The sequence below is a fragment of the Ammospiza caudacuta genome, chromosome 38, assembly GCF_027887145.1.
Source record: "Ammospiza caudacuta isolate bAmmCau1 chromosome 38, bAmmCau1.pri, whole genome shotgun sequence".
NCBI classification, from domain to species: domain Eukaryota; kingdom Metazoa; phylum Chordata; class Aves; order Passeriformes; family Passerellidae; genus Ammospiza; species Ammospiza caudacuta.
The window spans coordinates 460,759-474,176 of record NC_080630.1 but is presented as its reverse complement, the minus strand read 5'-3'; the positions used below and the strand labels follow the sequence as shown (position 1 = coordinate 474,176).

The window sequence follows — 13,418 nt, the reverse complement described above, 5'->3', positions numbered from 1 at the left end:
TTCCCAAAAAATCCCCCCCAAAAATCACCAAAAATCTCCCAAAAAATCTCTAATAAATCCCCCAAATTCCAAAAAAAAACCCCAAAAAATCACCAAAAATCTCCAAAAAAATTTCCAAAAAAATCCCCCCAAAATCGTCAAAAATCCTACAAAAAATGATCCAAACAACACAAAAAATTCCCTCAAAAATGGCCAAAAATGCTCCCCAAAATACCCCTAAAAACAGCCAAAAAATCCCCCAAAAAATCTCCCAAAAAATCGCCAAAAATCTCTCAGAAATAACCAAAAAACTCCCAAAAAATCCTCAAAAATCGCTGAAAATAACCCAAAAAAACCCCCAAAAATGCCCCAAAAATCCTCCAATAATCGCCAAAAAACCTCCCTAAAAATTCCCCAAAAAATTGCGAAAAAATCCCTCAAAAATGGCCAAAAGTGCCCCCCAAAAATCCCCCAATAATCGCCAAAAAAGCCCCCCAAAAATTCCCTAAAAAATCGCCAAAAACTCTCCAAAAATTCCAAAAAAATCCTCCCAAAGTGGCCCAAAACCTCAGCCAAAATGTCCTCCAAAAATCCCCCAAAAATCGCCAATAAATCCCCCCAAAAATCACCAAAAATCCTCCAAAAATGATCCCAAAATCTTCCCAAAATTCTTCAAAATTTCCTCCAAAAAAATCCCAAAAAATCCTTAAAAGAATCCACAAAATCCCCCCAAAAATGGCCAAAAAATTCCCACCAAAATCGCCAAAAATTCGTCTAAAGTGGCCAAAACAAACCCCTCAAAAATCAGAAAAAAACCATCCAAAAATACCCCTAAAATAATTTTAAAAAATCTCCAAAAATCTCAAAAAAATCCCCAAAAAATCCTCAAAAAAAAAAAAAAAAAACCAAATTCCCCAAAAATCTCCACAAAAATCCTCCCCAAAATCCCAAAAAACCGAGAACCAAACCATAAAAAGCACAAAAAAAACCCCAAAAATTCCCAAAAATCCCCAAAAATTCCCCCAAAATTCAGCCGGGGAAGGTCCCTGCGTGATGACGTCATCGCAACGACATGACGTCACTCTCGCAACGAATCCCAACCCAAAGCCCCGAGCCCTCGTGACGTCACTCCTGTCGCGACAGCGGCGAGCGCCGCGTCCTTCCCGCCCTTTCCCCGTCGCCATGGCGACGGTCCTCCAGCACCGCCCGCCCCAAGATGGCGGCGCCCCCAAGATGGCCGCTCCGCCCCGCTCGCCCTTGGCGCCTCTATGGTCGCGGGCGCGCCGCGCCGCCTCGACCAATAGGAGCGCTGGATGGGTGGGGCCAATCCGGATATTCACCAATCACTCAGCGAAACGTCACCGTAGGGGCGTGGCCCACGCCGCCCCTGACCCCGGGAAGGCGGGACGCGAACTCAACCGTGAGGCGCCGACCAATGAGAAGCGAGTGAGGGCGGGATTTAAGAGGGATCGACCAATAGGCGCGCGCGGGCGGGAAGCGCTGACCAATGGGAAGGCGGGGTGGGCGCGGCTTACAGCTGGGCGCTCTCCGGCCGCCGCCGCGTGAGTTCGGCGTGGGGGGGGAGGGGCGGCGGCGATTTTGGGGCGAATTCGGGCGATTTTGGGGCTTCGTGGGGTCACCCCTGGGGGCTCCTGGAGGGGGCGGGGCGCGCTCGGTGGGGGAGGGGTTTTGGCGCGGCGATTCGGCGGGAAAACGCGGCGGTTCGGCGGGGGTCGGCGTCGGGGTGAAATCTGGGAAATTTGAGCCGGATTTTAATTTTTTTTTTTTTTTTTTTTTTTTTTTGGTGTTTTTTAGCATGGGCAACGTTTGGGCCGCCGGCTCCCCCCCTCCCCCCCCCCGCCGCCCCTCCCCCCCTGCTGCCCGTGCCCCCCCCCGGCTTCGGGGCCCCTCCCCCCGTCAGCGGCTTGGGTGGGGGAGGGGGAGGGGGAGGGGGAGGGGCGCCCCTCCCCCCAGGGCCCCCCGAGGGGGCGGAGCCGCTGCCGAACCCCGGAGCCTTCGAGGAATGTCACCGGCGCTGCAAAGGTGCGCGCGGCCGCGGGCAGGGGCCGAAAATCAGCCAGAAATCACCCCAAAATCACCCAGAAACCGCCCAGAAATCACCCAAAAACTGCCCAAAAATCACCCCAAAATCACCCAGAAATCTGCCCAAAAATCACCCAAAAATCACCCAGAAATCTGCCCAAAAATCACCCCAAAATCACCCAGAAATCGGCCCAAAAGTCACCCCAAAATCACCCAGAAATCTGCCCAAAAATCACCCAGAAATCACCCCAAAATCACCCAGAAATCTGCCCAAAAATCACCCCAAAATCACCCAGAAATCTGCCCAAAAATCACCCAGAAATCACCCCAAAATCACCCAGAAATCTGCCCAAAAATCACCCAAAAATCACCCAGAAATCTGCCCAAAAATCACCCCAAAATCACCCAGAAATCGGCCCAAAAATCACCCCAAAATCACCCCAAAATCACCCAGAAATCGGCCCAAAAATCACCCCAAAATCACCCAGAAATCTGCCCAAAAATCACCCCAAAATCACCCAGAAATCTGCCCAAAAATCACCCAAAAATCACCCCAAAATCACCCAGAAATCTGCCCAAAAATCACCCAAAAATCACCCAGAAATCTGCCCAAAAATCACCCCAAAATCACCCAGAAATCTGCCCAAAAATCACCCAGAAATCACCCCAAAATCACCCAGAAATCTGCCCAAAAATCACCCAAAATCACCCCAAAATCACCCAGAAATCTGCCCAAAAATCACCCCAAAATCACCCCAAAATCACCCAGAAATCTGCCCAAAAATCACCCAAAATCACCCAGAAATCTGCCCAAAAATCACCCAAAAATCACCCCGAAATCACCCAGAAATCGGCCCAAAAATCACCCAAAAGCGGCAAAAATCGGCCCAAAATCGGCCCAAAAATCAGCCCAAAAGCAGCAAAATTCGGCCCAAAAATCACCCAAAAATAACCCAAAATTTGGCCCAAAAATCACCCAGAAATCGGCCCAAAAATCACCCAAAAATCTGCCCAAAAATCCCCTCAAAATCACCCAGAAATCGGCCCAAAAATCTGCCCAAAAATCTGTCCAAAAAATCACCCAAAAATCTCCAAAAATCACCAAAAAATTTGCCCAAAAATCTGCCCAAAAATCTCCCCAAAATCACCCAGAAATCTGCCCAAAAATCCGTCCAAAGAACCATCCAAAAATCCCCAAAAATCCCCCCAAAATCTGCCCAAAATCCCCAAAAATCTGCCCAAAAATCAGCCCCAAATCACCCAAATTCTGCCCAAAAATCCCCCAAAATTGGCCGGTAAATGAGCCCGAATCCCCCCAAAAATCAGCCCAAAAATCAAAACAATCTCCCCAAAAATCAGCCAAAAAATTAAAAAAAATCACCCCAAAAATCAAAAAAAGACCCGAAAAATCAAAAAAATGACCCTAAAAATCACCCCAAAAATAAAAAAAAAATCACCCCAAAAATTCCCAATTTTCCCTCCAAAAATTCCAAATTTTTCCCCCCAAAATCCCCCTAAATTGCCCAAAATTCCTCAATTTCCCCAAATTTCCCCCTCAAAATTCTCCAAAAATTCCAGATTTTTCCTCAAAAATCCCAATTTTCCCTCCAAAAATTCCAAATTTTTCCCCCTAAAATCGCCCTGAATTGCCCAAAATTCCTCAATTTTCCCCCCAAATTCCTCAATTTTCCCCCCAAAATTTCCAAATTTTCCCCTCAAAAATTTCCCCAAAATCCCAAATTTTCACCCCCAAAATTCCCAATTTTCCCTCCAAAAATTCCAAATTTTTCCCCCTAAAATCGCCCAAAATTCCTCAATTTTTCCCCAAATTTTCCCAAATGTCCCAACTTTCCCCCCAAAATTCCCAAATTTTCCCCTCAATTTTCCCTCCAAAAATCCCAAATTTTCACCCCCAAAATTCCCAATTTTTCCCCTCAAAATTGCCCCAAAATTCCAGATTTTTCCTCAAAAATTCCAAATTTTTCCCCCTAAAATCGCCCTAAATTGCCCAAAATTCCTCAATTTTCCCCCCAAATTCCCAAATTTTTCCAAATTTCCCAAATTTTCCCAAATTCCCGAATTTTCCCCAATTTTCCAGAGCTGTTCCCGGTGCAGATGGAGGGGGTGAAGCTGACGGTGAACAAAGGGCTCAGCAACCACTTCCAGGTGAGAAATTCCCAATTTTGGGGCAATTTTGGGGAAATTTTGGGGAAATTTGGGAATTCCAAATAAAAATTCCATTTTTCACAAATTTTTCTGCATTTTTTCAACAATTTTTGGGGATTTTTTGGGGATTTTTTTCGAATTTTTGGGGATTTTTTGGGGATTTATTTCGAATTTTTGTGGATTTTTTCTGGTTTTTTGGGGGCATTTTTTTCAAATTTTTTTGTGGATTTTTTTTCAGATTTTTTATGGATTTTTTTCCAAAAATATTTGGGGATTTTTTAGGGATTAATTTTATTTTTTGAGGTTTTTTTTGGTGGAATTTAAATGGATTTTTTGTGCGTTTTTTTGGGGCGTTTTTTAAATTTTTATGGGATTTTTTAGGGGGAAAATTTTTTATAGATTTTTTTTTATTATCATGGAATTTTTCTCAAGAATTATTTGAGATTTTTCTGAGAATTTTTGTGGAATTGAGGTGAAATTTTTAGAGATTTTTGTAGCGTTTTTATTTGGAATTTTTTCAGAATTTTCATGGATTTTTTTAACACTTTTTGGGGATTTTTGGTGCAATTTTAATGAATTTTTTTAGATTTTTCTGGCCTTTTTAGGGGGGAATTTTGGGGGGATTTTTTTTTTTTTAATTTTAATGAAATGGTTGAGGAATTTTGGGGGATTTATGGAATTTTTGGGGAATTCTTGGGGATTTTTTTAGGATTATTTTGAATTTTTGGGGCAAATTTTTTAGGGAACATTTTGAATTTTTGCAGGATTTTTTTGGTCTTATTTTTGGCTTTTTAAAATTTTTTTCAGGGAATTTTTTGGGAATTTTTTCACAGGATTATTTTCAATTTTGGGCAATTTTTGGGGGGGATTATTTCGAATTTTTGGCGATTTTTTTGCGATTTTTTTGGGTTTTTTTTAAATTTTTCACAGAATTTTTTGGGTTTTTTTTTCCTTCTTCCATTCCCAGTGTGGATTTTATGGAATTTTCTGGAATTTTGGGAATTTCCTGAGCCTTTTTTTCCCTCTGCAGGTGAACCACACGGTCGCCCTGAGCACCCTGGGAGAATCCAATTATCACTTCGGGGCCACCTACGTGGGCACCAAACACCTGAGCCCCACCGAGGTCAGAAATGGGGAAAATCCACCCAAAATTGGGCAAAAATTGGGGAAAATTTGAGGAAAATTTGGGCAAAAATTCAGGAAAAAATTGGAAAAAAATTGGGAAAAAATCGGAGAAAATTTGGGGGAGATTCGAGGAAAACTTGGGATTTTTCGGGGGGGAAAATTTGAATTTTTTGGGGGAATTTTTGAGGAATTTCTGGATTTTTTGGGGGGAAATTTTATGGAAATTTTGTAGAAGATTCAGGAAAATTTGGACGAAATCTGAGGAAAAATCAGGAAATTGTGGGGGAAACTTGGGGAAAAATTAAGGAAAATTTGGGGGAATTTCGGAAGAATTGGGAGAATTTTTGGGGGAATTTCTGGGAATTGAAGGCACCAAACACCTGAGCCCCACCGAGGTCAGAAATGGGGAAAATTCCCCCAAAATTGGGCAAAAATTGGGGAAAAATTTGAGGAAAAATTCGGGGGAAAATTGGAAAAAAAATGGGAAAAAATTGGAGAAAATTTGTGGAGATTCGAACAATTTTCCCCAATTGTTCCCAGTTCCCCCAATTGTTCCCAAATTCCCAAATTTTCCCAATTTTCCCCAATTTCTCCCAATTGTTCCCAATTTTTCCCAATTTCCCCAGTTTCCCCCAATTGTTCCCAGTCCCCCCAATTTCCCCAATTTTTCCCAGTTTCCCCCAATTGTTCCCAAATTCCCAAATTTTCCCAATTTCCCCCAATTGTTCCCAATTTCTCCCAATTCCCCCAATTGTTCCCAATTATTTCCCCCAAATTTTCCCAATTATTTCCCCAATTCCCCAATTGTTCCCAGTTCCCCCAATTTTTCCCAATTATTTCCCCCAATTGTTCCCAATTGTTCCCAATTTCCCCCAGTTTTTCCCAGTTTCCCCCAATTGTTCCCAAATTCCCAATTTCCCCCAATTGTTCCCAATTTTCCCCAATTGTTCCCAATTATTTCCCCCAATTTTTCCCAATTTTCCCAATTTCCCCCAATTGTTCCCAATTTTTCCCAATTTCTCCCAATTCCCCCAATTGTTCCCAATTATTTCCCCCAATTTCCCCCAATTGTTCCCAATTATTTCCCCAATTGTTCCCAATTGTTCCCAATTATTTCCCCCAATTGTTCTCAATTATCCCCCCAATTGTTCCCAATTATTTCCCCCAATTGTTCCCAATTATTTCCCCATTGTTCCCAATTATTTACCCCAATTGTTCCCAATTATTTCCCCCAATTGTTTCCAATTATTATTCCCAATTTTTCCCAATTATTTCCCCCAATTGTTCCCAATTATTTCCCCCAATTGTTCCCAATTATTTCCCCCAATTGTTTCCAATTATTATTCCCAATTTTTCCCAATTATTTCCCCCAATTGTTCCCAATTATTTCCCCCAATTGTTCCCAATTATTTCCCCCATTGTTCCCAATTTCCCCCAATTGTTCCAAATTATTTCCCCCAATTGTTCCCAATTATTTCCCCCAATTGTTCCCAATTATTTCCCCATTGTTCCCAATTTCCCCCAATTGTTCCCAGTCCCCCAGTTGTTCCCAATTTCCCCAATTCCCCAATTGTTCCCAATTTCCCCCAATTGTTCCCAATTATTTCCCCAATTTTTCCCAATTTCCATTTCCCCCAATTGTTCCCAATTGTTCCCAATTATTTCCCCCAATTGTTTCCAATTAATTCCCCCAATTGTTCCCAATTATTTCCCCCAATTGTTCCCAATTTCCCCCAATTGTTCCCAATTATTTCCCCCATTGTTCCCAATTTCCCCCAATTGTTCCCAATTATTTCCCCCAATTGTTCCCAATTATTTCCCCCAATTGTTCCCAATTATTTCCCCCAATTGTTCCCAATTAATTCCCCCAATTGTTCCCAATTATTTCCCCCTATTGTCCCCAGTGTCCCCAATTCCCCAATTGTTCCCAATTATTTCCCCCATTGTTCCCAATTGTCCCCAATTCCCCAATTTCCCCCAATTGTTCCCAATTATTTCCCCGAAATTTTCCCAATTATTCCCCAATTGTCCCCAATATTCCCCAATTCCCCGTTGTTCCCAATCCCCAAATTCCCGATTTTCGCTCTCAGGCGTTCCCGGTGCTGGTGGGGGACATGGACAACAGCGGCAGCCTGAACGCGCAGGTGCTGCACCAGCTCAGCGCCCGCCTGCGCTCCAAGCTCGCATTCCAGGTACCGCGGGCCTGCATCTGCAAAATTCTGGGAATTTCGGGCATTTTTGGAGATTTTTTGGGAGGATTTTTGGGTGATTTTAGGGGATTTTTTGGGGACTTACATGGACAGCAGCGGCAGCCTGAAGGCGCAGGTGCTGCACCAGCTCAGCGCTCCAAGCTCGCATTCCAGGTACCGCAGTCCTGCATCTGGAAAATTCTGGGAATTTCGGGGATTCCGGGGATTTTTGGGGATTTTTTTGGGGCATTTTTGGCTGATTTTAGGGGAATTTTTGCTGATTTTAGGGGATTTTGTGGGGGATTTTTGGCTGATTTTAGGGTTTTTTTGGGGGGATTTTAGGGGATTTTTGGGTGATTTTAGGGGATTTTCGGGGGAAATTTTGGTGATTTTTGGGTGATTTTACGGGATGTTTCAGGGGATTTTGGGGGATTTTTAGGGGATTTTGGGGGATTTTTGGGTGATTTTAGGGGAATTTTTGGGGACTTACATGGACAGCAGCAGCAGCCTGAAGGCGCAGGTGCTGCACCAGCTCAGCGCTCCAAGCTCGCATTCCAGGTACCGCGGGCCTGCATCTGCAAAATTCTGGGAATTTCGGGGATTCCGGGGATTTTTGGGGATTTTTTTGGGGCATTTTTGGCTGATTTTAGGGGATTTTTTGCTGATTTTAGGGGATTTTGTGGGGGATTTTTGGGGGATTTTAGGGGATTTTTTGGGAGGATTTTTGGGGATTTTTAGGGGATTTTTTTGGTGATTTTTGGCTGATTTTAGGGGATTTTGGGGAATTTTTGGCGATTTTTAGGGGATTTTTGGTGATTTTAGGGGATTTTTGGGGGCATTTTCAGTGATTTTTAGGGGATTTTTTGGGAGGATTTTTGGTGATTTTTAGGGGATTTTTGGCTGATTTTAGGGTTTTTTTGGGGGGATTTTAGGGGATTTTTGGGTGATTTTAGGGGATTTTCGGGGGAAATTTTGGTGATTTTTGGGTGATTTTACGGGATGTTTCAGGGGATTTTTTGGGAGGATTTTTGGGTGATTTTAGGGGATTTTTTGGGGACTTACATGGACAGCAGCAGCAGCCTGAAGGCGCAGGTGCTGCACCAGCTCAGCGCTCCAAGCTCGCATTCCAGGTACCGCGGGCCTGCATCTGCAAAATTCTGGGAATTTCAGGCATTTCGGGGATTTTTGGGGATTTTTTGGGGGGATTTTTGGGGGGAACTTTCAGTGATTTTAGGGGATTGTTGGTGATTTTAGGGGATTTTTTGGGGGGATTTTTGGTGATTTTTAGGGGATTTTTTGGCTGATTTTAGGGGATTAAGGGGATTTTAGGGGATTTTTTGGGAGATTTTTTGGGGATTTTTTTGGGGCATTTTTGGCTGATTTTAGGGGATTTTTTGGGGCATTTTTGGGGGGATTTTTGGAGGATTTTTAGGGGATTTTTGGGGGGATTTTTGGTGATTTTTAGGGGATTTTTGTGGGATTTTTGGGGGGGATTTTTGGCTGATTTTGGGGGGGATTTTCAGTGATTTTTAGGGGATTTTTGGTGATTTTTGGGTGATTTTAGGGGATTTTTTTGGTGATTTTTGGCTGACTTCAGGGGATTTTTTTTGCCCAAACTGAGGATATTTTTCCCAAACACCCGGATTTCTCCCCAGACGCAGCAGTCCAAGTTTGTGAACTGGCAGGTGGATGGGGAATATCGGGGCGGCGACTTCACGGCAGCGCTGACCCTGGGCAACCCCGACATCCTCATGGGCTCAGGTGAGACCCCAGAAAGCCCCAAAATCACCCCAAAAATGGCCCGAAAAATCCCCCTCAAAATATCCAAAAAATGGCCCCAAAAATCCCAAAACATCTCCCCAAAAATGGCCCCAAAATCCCAAAAAATCTCACCAAAAATGGCCCAAAAATCCCCCAAAAAATCACCCCAAAAATGGCCCAAAAATCCCCCCCAAAAACCCCCCCAAAAATGGCCCAAAAATCCCCAAAAATCTCCCCAAAAATGGCCCCAAAATCCCAAAAAATCACCCCAAAAATGGCCCAAAAATCCCCCCAAAAATGGCCCAAAAATCCCCCCAAAAAATCACCCCATAAATGGCCCCAAATCCAATGAAATCCACCCAAAAATGGCCCTAAAAAACACCCCAAAAATGGCCCCAAAATCCAATGAAATCCCCCTGAAGAATCTCCCCAGAAAATCCCCAAAATGGCCCCAAAATCCCAAAAAATCACCCCAAGAAATGGCCCCAAAATCCCCCCAAAAATGCCCAAAAAATCAAGTTTTCCCTAATTTTCGGAAATTTTTTCCCAAATTTCCCCATTTTTTCCCGATTTCTTCCCAATTTTTCCCCTGAATTTCCTCCACAATTTCCCCAGGTTTTTTTGCCCAAGTTTTTCTGCTTTTCTCCTGATTTTCCCATATTTTTCCCCCTCAAATCCCCCCAACTTTTTTCCCTGATATCTCCCAAAACTTCCTGATTTCCCCCTGATTTTTTCCTTATTTTCCCCCCAATTTCTCAGGGTTTTCCCTGAAATTTCCTCAGCTATTTTTCCCCAAATTCCCCAATTTTTACCCCCTTTTTTTTTTATTGTTTTCTCCCCAAATTTTGCCATTTTTTCCCCCACTTTTTTTAAAATTTTTTAAAAATTTTTTTTAAATTTTTTTTAATTTTTTTTTTTTTTTTTTTTTTTTTTTTTTTTTTTTAATTTCCCGGACTTTCCGGAACGTTCCAGGGATCGTGGTGTGCCACTACCTGCAGTCGGTGACGCCGCGGGTGGCGCTGGGCGCGGAGCTCGTTTACCACCGGCGCCCCGGCGAGGAGGGGGCCGTGCTCTCCTTGGCCGGCCGCTACTCAGGTGAGGGCCAAAAACCGTCCCGGGGCACCCCAAATCCCGAGAGAGAACCCCAAAAATCCCAAAATGGGAACCGCGAAATCCTGAGAAAAAACCTCAAAAAATTCTGAGAGAGAACCCCAAAAAATCCCAAAATGGGAACCGCGAAATCCTGAGAGAGAACCCCAAAAAATTCTGAGAGAGAACCCCAAAAAATCCCAAAATGGGAAGCCCAGAATCCTCAGAGAGAACCCCAAAAATCCCAAAATGGGAAGCCCAAAAAATTCTGAGAGAGAACCCCAAAAAATCCCAAAATGGGAAGCCCAGAATCCTGAGAGAGAACCCCAAAAATCCCAAAATGGGAAGCCCAAAAAATTCTGAGAGAGAACCCCAAAAAATCCCAAAATGGGAAGCCCAGAATCCTCAGAGAGAACCCCAAAAATCCCAAAATGGGAAGCCCAAAAAATTCTGAGAGAGAACCCCAAAAAATCCCAAAATGGGAACCGCGAAATCCTGAGAAAAAACCTCAAAAAATTCTGAGAGAGAACCCCAAAATCCTGAGAGAGAACCCCAAAAAATCCCAAAATGGGAACTGCGAAATCCTGAGAGAGAACCCCAAAAAATCCCAAAATGGGAACCGCGAAAGTCCTGTGAGAGAAACCCCAAAAAATCCTGCGAGAGAAAGCCCAAAATCCTGAGAAAAAAACCCCAAAAAATCCCAAAATGAGAGCCCCAAAATCCTGAGAGAAACCCCAAAAATCCCAAAATGGGAACCACAAAATCCTGAGAGAGAACCCCAAAAAATCCCAAAATGGGAACTGCGAAATCCTGAGAAAAAACCTCAAAAAATTCTGAGAGAGAACCCCAAAATCCTGAGAGAGAAAGCCCAAAAAATCCCCAAATTGAGAACCCAAATAATCCTGAGAAATAACCTCAAAATCCTGAGAGAGAACCCCAAAAAATCCCAAAATGGGAACCGCGAAATCCTGAGAAAAAACCTCAAAAAATTCTGAGAGAGAACCCCAAAAAATCCCAAAATGGGAAGCCCAGAATCCTGAGAGAGAACCCCAAAAATCCCAAAATGGGAACCGCGAAATCCTGAGAGAAAGCCCAAAAAATTCTGAGAGAGAACCCCAAAAAATCCCAAAATGGGAACCGCGAAAGTCCTGTGAGAGAAACCCCAAAAAATCCTGCGAGAGAAAGCCCAAAATCCTGAGAAAAAAACCCAAAAAATCCCAAAATGAGAGCCCCAAAATCCTGAGAGAAACCCCAAAAATCCCAAAATGGGAACCACAAAATCCTGAGAGAGAAAGTCCAAAATATCCCCAAATGAGAACCCCAAAATCCTGTGAGAGAAACCCAAAAAATCCTGAGAGAGAAAGCCCAAAAAATCCTGAGAGAGAAACCCCGAAAAATCCCCAAATGAGAACCCCAAAAATCCTGAAACGACACCCCAAAATCCTGAGAGAGAAACCCCAAAATCCTGAGAGAGAAACCCCAAAATCCTGAGAGAGAAAGCCCAAAATCCTGAGAGAGAAACCCAAAAAATCCCAAAATGAGAGCCCCAAAATCCTGAGAGAAACCCCAAAAATCCCAAAATGGGAACCACAAAATCCTGAGAGAGAAACCCAAAAATCCCAAAATGAGAACCCCAAAATCCTGAGAGAGAAACCCCAAAATCCTGAGAGAGAAAGCCCAAAATCCTGAGAGAGAAACCCAAAAAATCCCAAAATGGGAACCACAAAATCCTGAGAGAGAAACCCAAAAATCCCAAAATGAGAACCCCAAAATCCTGAGAGAGAAACCCCAAAAAATCCTGAGAGAGAACCCCAAAATGAGAACCCCAAAATCCTGAGAGAGAACCCCAAAAAATTCTGAGAGAGAAAGCCCAAAATCCTGAGAAAAAAACCCAGAAAATCCCAAAATGAGAGCCCCGAAATCCTGAGGGAGAACCCCCAAAATCCTGACAGAGCCCCAAAAATCCTGAAACGACACCCCAAAATCCTGAGAGAGAACCCCAAAGTCCTGAGAGAGAACCCCAAAAAATCCCAAAAGCAGAACCCCAAAAATCCTGCGAGAGAAACCCCAAAATCCTGAGAAAGTCCAAAAAAATCCTGAGGGAGGAACCCCAAAATCCTGAGAGAGAACCCCAAAAAATCCTGAGAGAGAAAGCCCAGAAATCCTGAAATGACACCCCAAAATCCTGCAGGTGAGACCCCAAAAATCACAGGTGAGACCCCAAAATCCCTGGGAGAGAACCCCAAAACCACAGGTGGGACCCCAAAAATCACAGGTGGGACCCCAAACCTTCAGGTGGGACCCCAAAAATCACAGGTGGGACCCCCAAATCTTCAGGTGGGACCCCAAAAATCACAGGTGGGACCCCCAAATCTTCAGGTGGGACCCCAAAAATCACAGGTGGGACCCCAAAACCCCAGGGAGATACCCCACAAATCACAGGTGGGACCCCCAAACCTTCAGGTGAGACCCCAAGAACCACAGGTGGGACCCCAAAAATCACAGGTGGGACCCCAAAATCCCAGGGAGATACCCCACAAACCACAGGTGGGACCCCAAACCTTCAGGTGGGACCCCAAGAACCACAGGTGGGACCCCAAAAATCACAGGTGGGACCCCAAACCCTTCAGGTGGGACCCCAAGAACCACAGGTGGGACCCCAAAATCCCAGGGAGATACCCCACAAACCACAGGTGGGACCCTCAAACCTTCAGGTGGGACCCCACAAACCACAGGTGGGACCCCAAAATCCCTGGGAGAGAACCCCAAAACCACAGGTGGGACCCCAAACCTTCAGGTGGGACCCCACAAACCACAGGTGGGACCCCAAAATCCCAGGGAGATACCCCACAAACCACAGGTGGGACCCCCAAACCTTCAGGTGGGACCCCAAGAACCCCAGGTGGGACCCCAAGAACCACAGGTGGGACCCCCAAACCTTCAGGTGGGACCCCAAAAATCACAGGTGGGACCCCAAAACCTTCTGGTGGGACCCCAAGAACCACAGGTGAGACCCCAAACCTTCAGGTGGGACCCCACAAACCACAGGTGGGACCCCAAAACCCC

At 44.4% G+C, this 13,418-nt stretch overlaps 1 protein-coding gene across 1 annotated transcript in view; it reads left to right on the top strand.

Moving 5' to 3' along the window:
- Window positions 1-1,161: 1,161 nt before the first annotated feature.
- TOMM40 (translocase of outer mitochondrial membrane 40) overlaps window positions 1,162-13,418 on the top strand; it is a 22,033-nt gene continuing 9,776 nt past the window's right edge. The window contains exons 1-7 of the mRNA XM_058823107.1: window positions 1,162-1,459; window positions 1,795-2,022; window positions 4,121-4,188; window positions 5,219-5,311; window positions 7,404-7,505; window positions 9,158-9,263; window positions 10,236-10,358. Coding sequence (XP_058679090.1) covers window positions 1,162-1,459; window positions 1,795-2,022; window positions 4,121-4,188; window positions 5,219-5,311; window positions 7,404-7,505; window positions 9,158-9,263; window positions 10,236-10,358 — 1,018 coding nt within the window. The remainder of the gene's footprint in view (window positions 1,460-1,794; window positions 2,023-4,120; window positions 4,189-5,218; window positions 5,312-7,403; window positions 7,506-9,157; window positions 9,264-10,235; window positions 10,359-13,418) is intronic.